Here is an 18720-nt window from a genome sequence, read left to right on the forward strand (position 1 = left end):
TTATTCCAGTAAAGCAAGAAACGTTATTTGATAAGGAATTATAATACAGTGGTATTAATCGTCACGTAACAGAACAACTTTTTTACCTACTGCCTTTTACAGATCATCTAGCTGGTCTCGTACTTGAGATTAATATCAAGGCGAAGGAGGAGGAATGATTATGAGACCTCTCAGTGCCAACAGTTCTATTCATCTACAAAAATTTTAAGATTTTACCAAGATGCACAGCACAGAAAACCCCCATCCAAAAAATACATACAAGATCATACAAAACGTTGACACCTTCCTCAATACTTCCCATTACCACTGACAAATACAGGAATTTCTAAAGCTCTGCATTAGGTTTAGCATGTAACTTTATGGAAGTACAGCCCTGTCAAATGACAGCGAGCGGCAATTTACCACCACTTTAGAACAGACATGAATAATGGTTACATTCTTGTTGTAGAGAACAGGACCTTGGAGAAGCCCTACCACTACTCAGAGTATTTATATTCCCTTGTGGATCACACTCTACCTTACCTTCTCTCCCAATTAAAATTATACCTACACTAGTCTTTTAGGAAACCTAATGATCACTGCCATCTGCACTACTCTATCCTTCCTCTAAGTGAGGAAATGAGAACAGATGGATGTGATGATTGCTTGCTCCTAATGTAACAGTATACTCTAAAAGCAGCAGCTTGATGAAACTGAAATGATGATTACAGGTGATAAAGGATCAGAAAGCTCCTTCAGGAGAAATCTCTGTGCTAGATGGAGGCACAGAAAGTGAAATGGCTTCCTGCTTGAAAGGCGGGGAGAAAAGCCTGAAGTAGTAGCCACAAGGCAGCAAGACCTAGAAATTTTACACAGAATTACTAAAGTGAAGACAGGAACCAAAGAAACTATAGAATTATGGTAAATTTATTAAAGTTCACATTGAACTACAGTGTCATGTTGCTTGGATTTCAAGAAGGAATACTGTTAAACTATGACTCACAGTGGCTATCTGAGAAATCATGACAAGTGAACGAGGCAGCTGGGTCCCAGTCAGCTGGAGAGACCTTCCCAGAGCATGTGGAACTTGGTGGTAGCCACACACAGCTTACCAATCCAGATAGCGTAACTTCCACTTAATGTGGCTTACACATAGTGCTATTCAAACATAATTAAAACCCCAACACTCCCAAACTGGTTTCACATGAGACACAACAGAGTCCACACTAGCCACCAAGAAAGATGGTTATTCAGTTGTAGGAAGCTGCTTCCAGAAAACAGCACATGAAAGCTGTTCAGTCATATTACTTGCATTATCATACATTTGACAACTTGATTTATCAAATTCAGTTTTGAGAACAGCTCTGTTTGAAGCCTGAAGGTAAGTGCAACAGTGTATGGGGAAACCAGTTTCCCTAAATGAGAACAGTGCAGGTAAAGACTTACCAGGCAGCAAACAAGATTCATCCCCTACAGCTTCTACCAGCCTCTGCAAGAGGCACAATTCATATCAGACAAAGATATTTGTCAGAAAAATACTGATCTATATATATAATTGCATTTGCAGAGTAGTAGTTATGAGACTGTTACTTTATGAAGTCAGGTACAGTCATCATTCACTCAGCTTTACTGTTAAAAATCACTATCAGAATACACTAAGACTTTAAAAAGAATTAAATTTCTAAATCTGATCAAGATGGGAGAAAATTTTGCAGATCAGTGTTAAACTGATTACACTGGCTTAAGGTGATTAAGTTTCTTCACCAGCTTATGCTGGATAAATACTAAACAATAAATACTACAGCAATTAAATAATTTAAAGGGTCCGTGAAAGAACACACCAGTTTAAACCCTCATAAATATGTGCAATACCTTCTCGATACACAAAATTGGATTCAGTGAGACAGTTCTGTTTTACTAAAAGAAAACAATGGCAGCAAAATTGCTAAGGGTAAATGGCAGAAATTCTGCTGTTAAAAAAAGGATGGCAACCACAAAGGCAAAGCGAAAGACATAACCAAGTTACAGATAGCAATAGAATAAGACAAACAAAAATCTCATAACTAAAATATCATTGAATTGTGGCCGTCTTCCTGCCATATCTGAGAAAAATTCAGCCTCTCAATACTAGTAAACTTTTCTGGGGAGAAAAGGAAAACAGATACCCAGTAAGAGTTTATTATAAAAAATATATGTATAAAAATATCTTTATGAAAATTTCAGTATTACAGCAGCAGTATGTACTATTAGCAGATACTCTATACCAGTCCTTTTGCGGTTTTAGGATGAGTTAAACCCAGAATCCTTTATTGTATTTTTAAAGAGATTTGCTTCCTTCAGCTACTTCAGATTTCTTCTGTTTGCCATCTGTGTGTTCCTATGGTCTCTGTTACTCAGTTATTGCAGAGGTCAATGCTTCCAAGATCAGGATGAAGGTTTAGCAGATGGAAATCTTTTTGCAAAGGATAGCTGTTCTCATCTAGCACAAAATGGCTCCTAATTTCCAACAAATAGGATGCTTCTGTATCTGCTAGCAGCAAATGACACAGATCTGCTACTATCGTGCTGTAGGTTATATCTGAAGACGGCACTGCAAAAGATAGAACAATCCAATTTACTCTTTATTTTCACAGTAGCACCTAACGTTCCAGTTTTACCTCCATGAAAGCTACACTAAATTACTGAAAGTGTAGTTCAACATCTGAATGTCAGTTTTGGTTTTAACAAATTTTTTAAAAACACTGCACTAAGACTCTCTCATTAAATTAACACCTGTGAATCATGTAAAACACTTCAAGTCAAAAAAAAAAAAAGTGTATCAAGGGAAGCCTGTCCGGAACACTGCTCAGTTATTTACATCATGAGAGCCTGTCAGCTATTTCCAAAAACTGCTAAGACACCCTATTCTGCATATAAGCAATCCATTTGCTTACTGAATACTTAGTTATATAGCAAAATAAATGTTCATGCCATCTCATCTCTTGTTGCTACCTCAACTCTGAACTTCTGAGTTTGTTGGACAGCAACTGAAGTGTTCCGAGGTGTTTTTTGGGGTTTTTTTTCTGGCTTTGTGTTGTTACTGTTTTTTGTTTGTTGTTTTGTGTTGTTTTTTTTTTAAAGTCTCATGCAATATAAGCAATCATCATATTTCCAGAACAATCTCATCCCAGTTCTCAATTGTCAATAATTAAAAATCTTACTCCCATTGTGAACTGTGCTGCCTGTTTCTATCAGAAGTAATTCATGAAACAGTACCTACTAATCTGTTCAGCCAGTCTGCAGGAATACTGAGGAAGATTTTTTCCATCAACTCAGACGCCACATGAACATAAATTTCATAACCTCCATCTTCTACTGTCATCACAGCAGGTCTAGATCAGAAAACAAAAGACTTGAAAGTTAGCTGCTATGGTTTTTTGATTGAAGCAAAATTTCTGAAAGTAATACAACGTAATATCACCCTCCAACCTAACACCAAGAACTAGAAAATCTATGCACTCATCTCTGTCAAGTCTCTGGAGTTGGAATGAGTTTGAGATATATTCTGAAGTCACTACTCAATGTTAAAGTAACTTCTAAAGCTATCAAGTAAGTCTTACTTTCAGACAACTGCAGAAAACCATGCCTTAGTGGCCTTTTCCAGGAAGACAGCGAGAACTGTGCTATTATGAAATTAGTGTTATGTCATTTATGGCCTTGAACTTTAAATATACGAAGTATAAATGTTAATATGTAAGCATATGTACCTAGAAATATACAATGGGTACATAAAGATGGAAAGGCAAAATAGGGAGACAAGCTTCGGTGCATCACTTGGAATTGTATCATCTGTATCAACATCACCTAATACTGTCTGTCTTAAAACACCACTTCATAGCCACTACATAATACCAAGATAGTATTCCTTGTACTATGATTAATATCAAATGTTTCACATACTGCTAAAAAAGTAATAATCCCTCCTTCCTGGAAACTATCTTCTACACAGAATATTGCCAATAGTATTCCTATTGGGTTTGAAACGAACCTGTTAGGGACTGCTGTCCCACAAGCACTGGTCTTTCCAAATTTTGCTGTTTCACATGATTCAAAAGTGATACTGGGTAACAAGCAATTGGTACGAAGTGATCTTTTCTAGACAGGTATTCCCTACATTTCAAGTATTTGTCTTTCCAACCTGTCATTATTAGGGGAACAATGAAAAAGGCGTGGCATTAAGTCCTTGCTATTTGTTTTGCAACGTTTCTGTGAGATGAAACCTTAGCAGTCCTCTACAGCGATGTTCAGCAGGTGGTTTCTGCTTGCTTTCAAGCTTCTGAGTGATTTTACTAAGTCTAATCATTTATACAGCTGATGCAGCTTCTACCCAACATACGCTCTTTGACTGCCCTTACACTACTTACGATTTGACCTGCAACATCTGCAGCACCACAATCCTCACACTTCTTAGAAAATCTGCACTGCTCTGACCAAAGCAGGATGCAACGCTTACACCCTGACCGCCCACAGAAGAAACTAAAATAGTAAACATCAGGAGATATATCACAATAATGTAAATCCTGGTTATAGCAATATTGGAACGGTACCAAACCAGTATATGTTAATGTAATAAAATATGGCACAATCATCCTCAGTGCAGAACTTTTCCATGGGAGACGTTCCCCAAAAGGATAAAACGTGCTCACTGCAGAGACGGCAGAATGAAGGAAGGGCAGTCACTTCAAGAGACTAACGGAGCTGCGCTGTCAAATACGACAGTCAGGCAGTAGTTCAGTATACTGACAGCTGGGGAGTGTTATGAAGTGATTAATTTAGTTAGCATGATGCAGAATACACCTAACAGCACTAATCTGAATGCTTGTGAGGCACGAAGGCAAATGACTGTAAACATGCCACTTTCCCAGTAGGCAAACGACTTTACTTGCCATCTGTTAATCTAAAAGCTACTGCTAAATTTCATAATCTTAAGTGAAGTGATCAAAAGAGCTAAGAGAACTCCATGTCTGATTATCTGTGGGATTATTTAAAATCTGTTGGTTTAGACAGAAACCAAGGCCCAGACTATTTGTAGTCACTAAAGACTGCTGGCTTCCTTCATGAGAGAAAGCTTAACAGTACACTTAATGCTCAGCTTCCCAACTAATTGCGGGCAATCGCTATTTTGTGGCTGAAGAAATATATTTTGGTTTAGACAATTTATGCTGAAGTACATGAAAATTATTATGATTTCCAGAAATACTAAATAACCATTTTGAAAACGGTATAATTAATATGTTTGCAGAGAAATGTACTAAGTGATGTTGCAAAACATAAAGCTTTTAAAAGCACAGCCAGGCACGGTCTACAGATATAACTTGCAAACCAAGCGATGCGTTAGGAAAGATTAATTTTGCTTCATCCCTGGTTATTATAAGCCCACTGCCTCCTCCTCAGCTCCTACTCTGTTCAAGGTTATCTAAGTCTTCTTTCAAATAATCTTACTTACGTCAACAAGACTGAACTGTCATGGGGAAAAAGAAAAGTCAACACAGCCTTCAAAACAGAGACTGACACTGTTAATTCCCTTTCACTAGCGCCACAGAAAATGCAATTGTGAGATTAACTTTATTCCTTAAATACCACTGGTTTTAATATGGTGAATTTAAATCAATGTAAAACAGTTAGAAACATATTTAAGGATGTAAATAAATTTCACTAGAGGCATACATAGTTCTGCTAAAATATTCCTTAAAGGCTACTGAGTACATAGCCTTTAGTACCTGCACACAAAGCTGGCGAAGCACGCCAGTGAAATAGGCTTTTCCACTAGTACAGAAAGGTTAGATTTAATCCCTGCTGAGGCTAAACACCCTAGAAATCTTCTGTCTCATTACGGCTACTGTTAAAATGTTCAACTTTTTAAACGGCAAATACTGATTGGTACAGACTGAAGAATGAATTATCTGAGGGAAATGCTACCGTCATACCAAATTCCAGGGAAGAGACGCTAGGAAACTGGAAGTTTGGGCAAAGGCCCATCTGTGATAGCCAAAATCTAGGAGATAAGCTCTGAAATACAAAATAGTTTTCTTTCTCTTCGCTTTTGTAATTTCTTTTAGCTTCATATTCATATTGTCCAAGCTCAAAAAAGAATATGGAAACATTGACACATGTACTTTACGTAAGTGCTGTCGTATAATAGGTTTTTAGGATCTTCTGCCTCATTATTACTGCTAGTGTTAAAGTGTTCAGTGTTCTGGGTATCTAACTTGGAAAAAAGAAAGCTAGCTAAGCATATACACATGCACCTAAATGTTATGTCTTCAGCATCTGAGGGAAAAGATGAGCTTCGTTACAATCACAGCAGATGAACAAAACTGGGCTCCTACATTTCAAAAGAAAAAGGTGACAGGAGATGACTTCAGTGGCCTACAGTGCTGAAACCCAAGATTTTAAAGCTATGTAAATCTCTTAAATACCAAGATCCTGTCATAGTATCTATTTTCCTATCATATTGTCTATCTTAAATATTCACACTCTTAAAATACATAAATAAAAAAATCTATTAGGTTAATCAGTTACTAAATTCCCTGAATTGAAGCAGCAAATCAAATTACAGACTAATCCTATGTTTTAAGAAGTCTGCAGTGTTTAGCATATATTAAGTAGAAAACAATACGCAGATTTTACTTCCAAGGAGATGCTGGTAGCTATTCCATTGTTAGAAATAGAGCGTACTGAACATACTGCCTCCTTATATTGAGGGATTAAAAGCAATCTGAGATAAGGGGACATGAATTAGCACACTACAGGAAAAAAAAAAAAAAAGTAGTTTTCTACTAGTTGTGCACACAGGTTTATAAAAAAAGACTAACACTAACCATAGATGTAACAATCTGTTAAGCAGCACAGTAATGCTAGAACAGCATTTAGTTAAGTTAATTTCATTTTCACAAGATATTTCTTTAGCAAAAGACAGATTTTTCTCCTGCTAAGCTGTACACGTACCGAGTTATCCTACAATACAGAATTAGGAAATACTACCAAGGAGATGCATTCTTACTAAACTAATCAGAGCAAAATTTCAGTATAAAAACGACAGACTTTTCTTTGAAGAAGTTGCGCATTTAAGTTCCACATCAAGACGTGTTCACATGTTGAGAATACAAACAGTTGAAGTCTTTATCATTTTCCTACCACCTTTTGTGCAAGAGAGTAAACTGGAGTCCTTCAGAGTCACACGAGAGGTCATAATCTTATGAAACAGAGGGGGAACCTCTTCAGTTAAGGAAAAATTCTTTGCACTTAGTTGTAAACTTAAAGATGCAAGACTATTTTTTGCACAGAGGAAAAAGACCAAGTCACTACCTTGTTAGACAGATGGGATCCTAATATTAAATCAAAGCCAAGTGAGAAACTACTAAGTATGTAATGATTCGTTAAACTCATTATGAAATAGTTTAGGCATACTTTTAGAATGAATTTTGGTAGGAAATGTACATATTCTAGAATCCTATTACATCTGTGATTGTCTCAGTCTTCCCTACCTACACATTTCAAGTTGATACTTACAATTCAAAACATATAAGTAAACATTAAGAACTGAACAATTTGTTAACAATGTTCCTACCTCAACTGGATCGATTTAGTTTAAGTAAATGTGCATATACGTCTTGTCTCACAGCGCCATCTGCTGATAACTTACTATCCCTGCTCTCTATGAGAATGTTTATTGAAAACATGTCAGTTTCTGCAAGGCTAGAATTGATTAATTAATTTTTAAAAATATGGTTGTGCATTCACACAATTTCAAACTTAGGCTGAAATAAGACTCTCAAAAAGCTTTCCTCTCCTCCTCAAGCTTCTACTCCATCTTAGCTTACTGACACAGTGCCGGGTAAACCTAATGACATAGTATTTAAAAGAAATTTAAAAGTTAGGTTTAAATAAACAGTATCACCTATGAATAACGGCAATATAATACAGTAATTCAAGAACAGTTCCTTGAAAATACATTTAAAAAAAATAGAAATTGCTAACCACACCTAAAATAATTTTTTATATGGGGGAGCTTAAAATGGAGAAAGTTGTAGTTTACTTCCCTAATAGTAATGCTATTGTAGTTTTATTTCATTTACCTGTAGAAAGTCTTTACTTTGTTGTACGGCAAACATCTTATACACTGCTTGTAGATCATGTTCTTATCCGTCAGTAGTTCCAAACCACACTGAGCACAGCCTGAATACGTTATCATCGGCAGAGAAGCCAAAACACACTCCAGTGAAGTGTCAGCACAGAAGGTGAGTTGCTTGCACTGACCAGTTGAAATGGTAAACTTCAGTTCTAAGATACGGGCTTTCACTTGAATCACTCCTGCAAAAACAATTTCAATAAAATCTGCATTCAGTTTTATTTATAACTGAAACCAAACGCAAGGGTTACAGCTCGTTCAAAACCAAAATGATTATCAATAAAACTTTCTGAATCTCCCCCCAGCTTTAGAAGCGCACACTCATATTTTTTAGAGATGATTTATGCAGCAAAAAGTCATTGTGGTTAAGTATCACTTAAAAGTATATACAAGTACTATGTTTTCAGGTACTGTTGTCATAGATACCACTACAGAAGAGCCTGAATAAGAGATCAAGAGATTAGAATTGTGCAAATTGCCAGTTGCTTTTCTTCCATGCTAATTCAGAGACAGTGAAAAGCACAGCTTTAACAACTTAGCCTTCCACTATTCCTACATAAACTAGAGTTAAATGCTGCAATACCAACTTTATACAGTTACTTCTTAATGTTTAACACCAACCTTCGCAATCTTCTAGGTTTATCTGGGAGGTGGTGACTGCATAAAATGTCGTCTTTGTTCTTTTGTAAGCAGTCTTCAATAGCAGTAGCTATTTTACTCTTGCTTTAGAGAATTCCAGTTTTGGAGAAATGCTATTAGACAAACTTTCAGTCATTAATCACATCATTACTAGACTGGCTGGCGTGGACAACAAAAGGCAGCATTTCACGCTGTGTTCCAAAGCCTATCTTTGTACGGTACCACCTGTCCCACCTCTGGGCTCACTGAGGGAAGGCTGCATTCACAGTTTGGCTGGATATTGAGCAGCAGCCCTCAGAATAAATTAAAGACTCCCACAGCTGTGCTAACCTAAAAATGAAAAAAGTTTTACTTGATCAACAGAACATCTATTTTGCTTAGTTACACACTGCACAACAGACAAGTGTGGAACCGTTACAGAGCTATGGATAACGACTTTACCTGAGCATTTTTCCTCCAAATGCGTCGAGAGCTTTGTCACCTGCATGAGGGAAGCTTTGCTTTTCTGAAACTTTTCTTTAAATTCAATTGCCCTTCTGTCATCATCAAACAAGCACTCGTAGGATGACCATGGAGTTGTGTGCAGTTCAAAGTCACCAGAGACAGAACTACGTTGGACCAGAAGGTATTTGAAGTCCCACAGGTGTTCTACAGGACAAAAAAGCAAACAAGAGTTTACTCTCTATACCTTAGTTACTTTATAGAAAGCCGCAGTCACTGACAAGATTGAGAAGCAAATCAACAAGACATTCTCATATGGTCAGCTCTGGCAACTTTATTTCAAGTGTGATGACACGTAGAGGTTTTCCCTTCCCTATAAACTTTGCATGAGTCCTCCCATAACTAAACAATGTTTTCATTTCACTTGTACTGAATTCAGCTTTCCAATCAACCAAACTTTTTTTTAAAAAGAAACCAATTTGTCAGCTCTAATAAGGAAAAGTTGGGAATGCCTAGAATAAAAAATCTTCACGTTATTAATCACTTCCATCTTTAATACACCCCTGTTTTTTAATCTTCTAATTTAATCTTAATCTCCGTAACGTTCCAATTTAGAAATACTGAGTTTCCATCTTCCGATTGACTCTATAATAAAGAAAAATACTTTACAAAAGGAGATTACAGAGGAGAAACATTTTGAGTTGTCCTTCACTTTGTTGTAAGAATCCAGCATTCACCTACTGATCAGGTCTGGTAACCTTTCAGGCTGTTATTTTTCCTCCATATTTGCTCAAGCTGAAAGTTGCAGCCAAAATAATTTGGTTTGGAAATAAGGGTAGAAAAATGTGTAAGGATTTTATTAGCATGTTTTAGTGTTTTCATATTTTGGATTAATCCGATTTTTGGTAGTAACCTGCTAAAATTGCAAGTGTCTGAAAAAATCTGCCACCAGACAGTGTTTTACAGCAAAATACTCCAGAATTTTCGCTCCTCTGAACAGGTCTAGTTTCCTGCACATCACATCTGACTAGAGATATTGCAGTGCCCCAGAACTGAGTGTGTTGTGTGTTCTAGTCCAAAGCAAGATTCAGGTAGTAACACTACAGCAACAGTGAGGGAAAATCTAAACAGGAAGAAAGAAACGTGCACTTGGCAAGAGGGGATATATGGAAGTGGAGGACATAGTCTAACTAGGGTACGGGACATGGTTGATCCCGAATTTAACTTATTATTCAGATCTTCAACATTCCCCTGTTGATTAGAAAACTGATCACAAGAATAAAGACTTAATACTACAGAGATCTACAATTTACACTCTTCTGCTTCAAGCATCAGAGAATTGATATATGATTGGGTCTTAGAAAGTCCCTTTGGTATCTTCTTTTTGCAGCTACAATTAATTCTAAAATGCTATATTTTGAGAAGTTTCATATTCTAGCATACTAAATTCTGTAAGATTTCTAAGAATCTAACAAACAGTATATACCTGCTCACACTGAAGCACGCACAAAACCGATAACCATGTAGGTATTATGTAATAAAGTTAATTGGTTAATGTTTAAATTGGACCATCTTCTTCAAGTAGCCTAAGAGGTATGTCTTGCCGTTAAATGATTTCTAGGAGTGCAGATTACTTACAAATTGAAGTGGAACTGGCAGAATTCAGAGCATCTATGTTTAATAGGTAAAGATTCACTGTGAGGTTTTAACCTTTCTGGGTTTTATTTTGCACTATACAAAAACCGGCATTTTAGGCCGCCACATTCTGCACTTCAATACAGCATATACTTCCTAAGCGCATCCACAGATTAGAAATACAAACTCTCAAGTTACCAGTTCAATGAAAACCTAGTTTCCTTATTTTAAGGTAACAAAGCCAGTAATAAAACAAAATTCCGTAGTAGTTGCTGCTAAAACACAGGCCATGTAATTCTTGCAAGAGATGGTTTTGGTCAGTTAGAGCTAGACTTGACAGCAAAACCATTAGGGTAAAGCCTGACCCTGTAGTAAGGTGGCAAGCAGAGAATGAGTATCAGAAGCAGAAAAACTCAGCAATTCATGCTAAACCAGACAACAATACGGAAGACTCAGCAAACATGGTAACATAGTTATTACTCAAGTGTTTACAGTTACATAACTGAACACCAGTGCATCTTGTACCTCGAGTAAAGTTTCTAAACATTCATGCTTTCTCAGTCTCGTAAAGCGAGTGCACTCAAATCTGTTGCTGATGGCACTGCTTCTTAACAGAGGAGAAATGTTAAAATTGTTATCAAGTATATTGCCTTTCCAAGGGGAGTATTCACAGTTTTAATGGAAAGACATTACCAGCTGAGCTTTTTAAAGATACTAGTAACATCACAAAAATCCTTTTACAGCTACCTACAGGTACACGGACTTTACCTTTTTTCCTTTGAAGTTGAGGGCACCAGGCAGCCCCTGCTCCCCACAGTACCATCCTATAGTGCTGACCTCTGTTCTGTTCTACTGTTAGGACAATTTTTTTTTGGTTGCCACCTCTGTATCTATACACAGATTCTGAAAAAGTTTGAAATTATGTGAGTTCTACAGTAAACAGCATATAAACATGCAAACCCCATGTGCCTCAATATTAAGATGAAATCACGCAGCTATGTTATTTTACAGTACAACTATAAGTAAACAAGAACACACCTACAATTTCTTCAGGACAAAATGAGAACAATCTGATTTCTTCAGCAACACAAACCTAGTTTAAAGGAATGCACAAAGTATACTAATTTACCTTTATCTACCTAAATACCTAGCAATCCATGCATCTTTCAGCTCCCCTGCATCCTGACTGGTATAAATGGAAAGAAATCATACTCAATCTCTCAGCAATAAACTGTCATAGCTGGAAGTTAAAGTTCCTGTAACTTCTGTGGAATACACTGAAGGAAACATTTCTCTAAGAGTTTTCACAAAAGAAAACTACAATCACGTACAATCCCACTGAGAGGATTAATAACAGTACATATATACTGAAACAATTAAGCTCCACACTAAAAATACAGTATTTTTCAAAGTCAAATAATTTTTGAACAAGAGCTCTTGCTTGAAATATCTAACAATTCTAAGATTTTATGTATAATAATAAATTATAAAGATTTCCATCTTCAAAATTCTCCATTTATAATTAATAAACATGATATTGACAGTGTGGGTAAAAATTTGAATCTTACTAATACAAGATGGTAGTGCAATATGATCAAATTTGTGGCCAAAGCTTGAAGTCAAGCACAGAGAAACAGTGGTACTGTAAAAAAAAGATAATCAGAACAGTTATGCAGGGAAAAAAGGGAAGAAGAGTCCTTTTCCAGGTGTGAATGGTGATCTTTAACTGCCCAATACAAGTTAAAAAAAACCATGGAAAGACACTGCTTGAAATACTGAGAATGCCCCAAATAAATTTGGTTTTGTTCACTTCAGAGGGGAAGAAGAGGCTAGGCAGCAGCTGTAAGGCCCAAGAAGAAATGGAAACAAATCCTCAATTTTTACATGGAAAAGCGCTTCAGCAAAAGGAATCCTGAAATAACTACATTAATTATTAGAAGAAAATTAATGTGTGACAGAAGAATAAACTTTAAAAAAAAAATAAAAATCAGTACACGGACTGCTGACCATGATTCTTTGGGGAAGAGGAGAGTTTACAATAAAAATATACAGGAAACTCGGATTTCCAAGACAAACTTATATTGATGAGGCAGGTCTCTGTTGAGCCTATGCAGAAAAAGAGTATCACAGTAAGACATGTTAGCAGTTTCATACTGTGCACTCTCCAGTGCTGAAAAATCAAAAAGAACTTTTACAGAAAGGCACACAAGTAAGGTTTATTATAAAGAAACATCACACGTACTTAAGAAACCAGGAATGCTTAGCTTTAAAAACCTATCCTAGATAGGAAAAAATAGAAACAAACAAGAACTGTTCCAAATAAAGCATTATAAAGAGCAACACAGCTCCTTTATAAAGTAAGAAAGGCAAGCAATTCCTAAACCATTGGATTAAAATAATAACTTAATTCTGAAAACCACATGATTTACAGTGCAATCAAATTTTCCTTTAATGACAGGATGTTTACCTGGAAGGTAGTTGGCTGGCAAGCTTTGAATTAGTAAGGCTTGACTGTCCCACGTGACATTTTCATAAACCAGCCCCCTTTTTCAAGCAGCGGTCTACAGCAAGAATGTACCTCTTGAATTTCAAGAGCCATTAAAAAACACCTTTATGTTCCTCCACCGTAACTGCGGTATCTTCCTCTTTTCAGCACTCCTGCCACACACACCTATCTTCCCGGAGAAGGATTTCAAGCCCACGTTCCTCATACTTAAGATACTTGAAGCTGTGGAGATGCCCAAGCTATCTCACTGACAAGTCAAAACACTTGTAACTGCAGCCGGTGGTGAGTGCCGATTCCTTAGGGAAAACACACAAATCCCTCGGTGAGCAGGAACACTCCGTGCCCACCGCCTGCGTACTGCTCCCACAGGCACGTATGCTATCCATCACCACTAGTGTGTAGTAACCTCCTTTCAGCAGCTAACTACGGTCACTATTTTCTTCCTGTCCTTAACTCCATTTCTTTGCTATGCCTCCCATGAGTGGATCGTCACAGACGTTTCCCTTGTGATTCCCGTGTCAAACACTGGTGTATGGAATGGGAAATCACCAGAACTGCCTTGCAAAATTACTATTTAAGTTTTACCTGTTGTTGAAGTTTTGGAAGTCGAAGTCCAGTGCATGAACTTACCTATTAAAACAGCAATGTTGATAACTTTCAAGACTGAGTGAACCAATGTATTTGGCTGGAGCTGGTCTAGCTGCATATACTGAACACTATCCAGACTCTGAACTTGCCTTCGTGGAATGTCTCTGAAGTGTGGAAATTCTGATGATACGTATGACAATAAGCCATGGAGAGCATCACCATCCACTACAGGACAAACTTAAATAAAATAAAAAAAGTTACAGGGACACTTTTTTTTTTTTTTTTAAGCTTAGAAGTACAAAATTTATCAGTTGGTACTTAATTTATACTGACAAAGCCAAAACTATTTCACAATAATTCTAAGGCAAGAAATTCTTGAGATGTGTAACACTTCATCCAAAATTAAACCGCACTTCATCTGCCTTCCCTTGATAGCATCCCACAGTTAAGCCAAGTACAATATTTTAAATCACACTAAAAATAGGAGAGAAATTTTATCACAGCTTGGTAGGAACAGCTATTCTTGTTCATTTACCTCAGCACCTGCCTTAAACAGCTGGAAATAATGAGCATCAGGAAGACAATACGAGTAACTCACGTTCATGGTGATACTTCTACTGTATCCTCACGTATCTTTAAAGACTTCACGCTTAGTCGCCTGCAATGAATTACTTTCCCTGAATGGATCTACTAACTTTTTAAGCCTCAAGTTTTTGCAAAGAATTTAATCCTCGTGAAATCTCAGACATCTTATGGTTGAGTGCTGGAATAACTGCTCTTTCTCAAACTAAGCTCAAAGAATTCAGTCTTTCAGAGTTTTGAATGGTAACCACCCAACTCTACCATAAAGTTCACGTGCCTATCTGATGTCATCATGCCAAACATCTTGCCCACATGTGTTCCTGTCATACTTTCCTGTAGCGTTTTATAGCTCTGTTGTTCACATTTCCGTTTTGTCCTGTATAGGAGGTATTGCCAAGAAAATGAGTACTTTAAATAGCTATTTAACTGTGGTTTTTGTGGAAGCTTATGCACTACAATCTTACATTCTTCTGGATTGAGAGCTGAGCAGTTCCCCAGATTCAGTAACTGGCTGGTAAATGTAGACTGCAGCATGATCTCTCCACACCAAAGATTTTCATACATTATTAAATCTGCAAGAAAGAAGCAGCCTTATCAATTCATGTATTGGCAATGTTGAAGTACATCACACTTTCCTTGACTATAGAACCATCATGCATACAGGTGTGAAAAACTGAAAGAGATCGCTTGGAAACAAAGTGATTTTTTTTTTTTATTTATTCGGCCAACACCCTTTACAATGACTTAATCAAATTTTCTCAGTAGTCTGACGTAATTCTTCAATTCATATAAAACATTCAATAGTCTCATAGCAGGTGCTGTATAAGTGAAGTGGGTGACTGTATTGGTGAATTATTATTGTGCAACATTTCAGAATGAGTAGCTAAGTACTAGGCTTACTCAGAAAGATTTTTGATGTATTTTGAGATAAGAATGATTAAGCAGACAAGAACTATTTCTCACCCTGAGACTGAACAGATCACCATGATTTTCTGGCTCGACAGCGGAGAATTACAAAAAAAAGTCTATCCATTGAACAACTAGCATATCTGGTTTGTAGCAGCACTTACACCTTTCAGGAACAATTGTTTTAAAGCACTGACAGGTTAGAAAATAAGACTGACTATCTACGGCACTGCTGCAGTATCAATGCACTCCTGTGTCTCAGACCAAAGACTACACAGAAGAGACAGGCAAGCTTCCATGAGACCGTTGATGTTCCACTGGCAGGCTGACTGAAAATTCAAAGTGATGCTGAGCAATGCAAGATACTTACAAACGCTTAGCCACAGTTTCAAATTACTGGTTACACACCATTCTACTTTAAATAGGCATTTTTAAGACCCACATTTTAAAAAGGGAAACAAAGGAATTCTCACCTGTAAGCAGTACAACATCCCCAGGAAACACGGTGAGTGACCAAAACGCAGCGCTACGCCACAGCACCACCTTTCTCTCAATTTCTGACTGGTCAATAACGACGATTGTTGCTACAGGAATTGTACATGAAGATTTTGGTCTAGTCTTCATCTGTATTTCTCTGATATGACAGGGATGTACTATTGTAACCAAAACATTGTACTTTTGATTTCTGCAGCAACAATTCTTAAGTGGTGTTAGTTTCTTTTGAAGCTTCTTGAACTCTGCCATCCTCTCTTGATCCACTCTCATCCCAGGACCAGCTGGGGAAGAATTCAGTTTAGCTCTCTTTGGTTTCAGCCGTCTTTCAAATGCTGGAGGAAAAATATGAAAGGAATCTTCATACTGGCGGGCTCTTTCCGAACAGATCTTACGAGAACTGTCTACTTGAGAGCACAATATTCCTGAGCTCAGTGGTTCAATATGGATTTCATTTTCAAGTTGCTCAGCAGGAACGTTACGTTCTTGAGACTTCTCTGCGTTTCCCTGAGCAGCTCCTTCTTGTTTTGTAGCTTCAAAGCAAACATTTTCCGCATCACCCTCAGAACTGAAAAGTTCAAGGGAACTTGTATACTCTTCCTTATATTCATTTTCAGCCACATTAAGACATGTTCCAACATCAGGATCAAACTGGAATTGATCATACTGCCTTTTTTCAGTTTTTTTGCCTGCTTCTGTTTCCAACAGTTTTACAGTTCTTTTCCGCATCTCATTCCTACCCCATGCAAAAACAGCCATCTGACTTGAAGTTATTATACTACGGAACTCAGTGTCTGTTGACACTGCAAAGTCTAAACAATCACTTGATTGTCCTTTTGGTTTTGACTCTCGATTTTGAGGGAAAAACAAATCCAGATACTGACTTCGATGTTCACGGCAATCACTTCTACAATCTGATTGAACAACTTCTCCCACAGACCTTAGATGTACGCTAATCTGCTTAGTACTGGCAACCAAATCAGAAATGTAAGAGCTGTTAAATTCTACGTGACTGGCTTTTCTTTCAGTAAGGTTTGAACAGCCACCATGTGACTGTTTATATTGTCTAGTTGATTCTGCAAATCTTTGTGCAAAGTGTTGATTTGCAGCCTGATTCACATTTGCATGTGCGCATTTATCTGTAGATATCTGACAATCAGAATAAATTAAACTTTTGGTCTTTTTAGGTGTGCTGGCACAAGTTACTGCCGCAGGCACAAGAGATGTCAAAATCTCTTTTGCTACCATTAATCTCCCCTGTTCAGACTGCTTAGAGCTGTCATCACTTGTAGGAACTGCTGTGACTATAGAGCTTTCTGTCTGAAACATTAAGTGGTCAGCATCTTTGACTTTTCCAGGAAAAAGACTATGTGTATCACACCAACAGCGGAGTTCCCTCCATTTTTCAGCAGCCGGTGCTGAACTACTTTGTTCTGACATCTCCACTAGGCTCGGAATGTTGGGTGCTCCCACAAAAATATGAATTTGACGTCTTTTTGTCATTTTTGATTGCTGTGCCAAGTCTGACTTTAAACAATGTGGTTTATGTAATAGGCAGAATACTAAATATTAGTAAATGCAAAAAAATATATTTTGCCTTTTCTTTACAATTTAAACACACCTAAAATTCAAAGGAGTATTTAATAATTTAACTGGTAAAACCACTAGTTTACTACCTAAAGCCTATAAAATTAAAATGCACACAAAGAAAAGACTGGAAGTTATTTATTGTATCAAATTTGCTTAGAAAAATGAATTTACAGTGGGGCTTAATTTCTCATTCTGATACTTGAAAACATATAGCAGATGCAGAGTTATAGTGGAGTTCAATTTAAGTTTAATTCATGAGCAGACGCATCTTCATTTATTATTGCTAATTAGCCAGTCAGACGTGAACTCCCTATTCAGTACCTAATTTTAATCTGAAATAAATGGGTGTAATAAACTTACACAGCATAGTTAGGAGATAACTTAATCTCCCAGAAAACTACAATTTCAACTAAATGATTAAAAATACTAGAGCTATTAATAATTAGTTTAAAATTTTCTACAAATGCAGTATTTTACATGCTGTTTTAGCATGAAAATACTGTGTTAAGTGACTGTTTTAGGAAATGGAAAGCTTGATGATATTATTGATAAATTATAATTATTAAATAAACAGTCAGTTAAGAGGTCAGTGAAACCTGAGCAGATGACTCATAATTTGTTTTAATTCATTTAAATAGTACCATACTACCCAAGAAGCTACTAGCTTTTCTAGCTAATTAAAGATAAGCCCACCTTACACAGCACAAAAGACCCCTGATTTTTTAAATTTCTGCTGTAGTCTGATTTTAAAATACTCAGCGACACCTACAAGTGTTCATTAAAATGCAGACACCTAGCTACGTGTTTTGGGAGTGTTGTTCATAGAAGTTGCTGCAATAGGCAATTCTGCAGAGGTAGGAAACGGAACACCAGTAGTGAACTCTGGGAGATAATCCAGCTGCAAACAGAAGAAAAAGAACACTGAAACAAAGACAGCACTGAAAAGTACTTACATTTTTCATTTAGCAATTATTAAATTAACGGCCATTTTCCTAACAACCCGCTAGGGGTCGATAACTCTGCACACTCATAAAACTCACAGTAACACGGAAAAACGATAAACATCCCGATCTCTGGTATATTATAGCTGCATCTGGAAAAAACAGTATACAACCACTAAAACCGGATATGTTATCATATAAAGAAGCTACAAAACACTAACTGGTATTGCTCAGTTTTACGATCATTGCAA

At 36.9% G+C, this 18720-nt stretch overlaps 1 protein-coding gene across 10 annotated transcripts in view; it reads right to left on the minus strand.

Annotated features, from left to right (window-relative positions):
• Positions 1 to 887: 887 nt before the first annotated feature.
• Positions 888 to 18720, minus strand: part of SHLD2 (shieldin complex subunit 2) — a 41181-nt gene continuing 23348 nt past the window's right edge. For 9 of the 10 annotated variants that reach the window (XM_037399238.1, XM_037399232.1, XM_037399236.1 and 6 more), the window contains 8 exons: positions 15920 to 18426; positions 15005 to 15112; positions 14001 to 14195; positions 11633 to 11767; positions 9230 to 9436; positions 8097 to 8331; positions 3235 to 3350; positions 888 to 2569 (listed from right to left, as the gene is read on the minus strand). In XM_037399238.1, the coding sequence (XP_037255135.1) occupies positions 2373 to 2569; positions 3235 to 3350; positions 8097 to 8331; positions 9230 to 9436; positions 11633 to 11767; positions 14001 to 14195; positions 15005 to 15112; positions 15920 to 17441 (2715 nt within the window). In that variant the 5' untranslated portion in view covers positions 17442 to 18426 and the 3' untranslated portion in view covers positions 888 to 2372. The remainder of the gene's footprint in view (positions 2570 to 3234; positions 3351 to 8096; positions 8332 to 9229; positions 9437 to 11632; positions 11768 to 14000; positions 14196 to 15004; positions 15113 to 15919; positions 18427 to 18720) is intronic. The other variant, XM_037399241.1, reaches the window with a different exon arrangement.

Source organism: Falco rusticolus, chromosome 9 (genome assembly GCF_015220075.1).
Source record: "Falco rusticolus isolate bFalRus1 chromosome 9, bFalRus1.pri, whole genome shotgun sequence".
NCBI classification, from domain to species: Eukaryota; Metazoa; Chordata; class Aves; order Falconiformes; family Falconidae; genus Falco; species Falco rusticolus.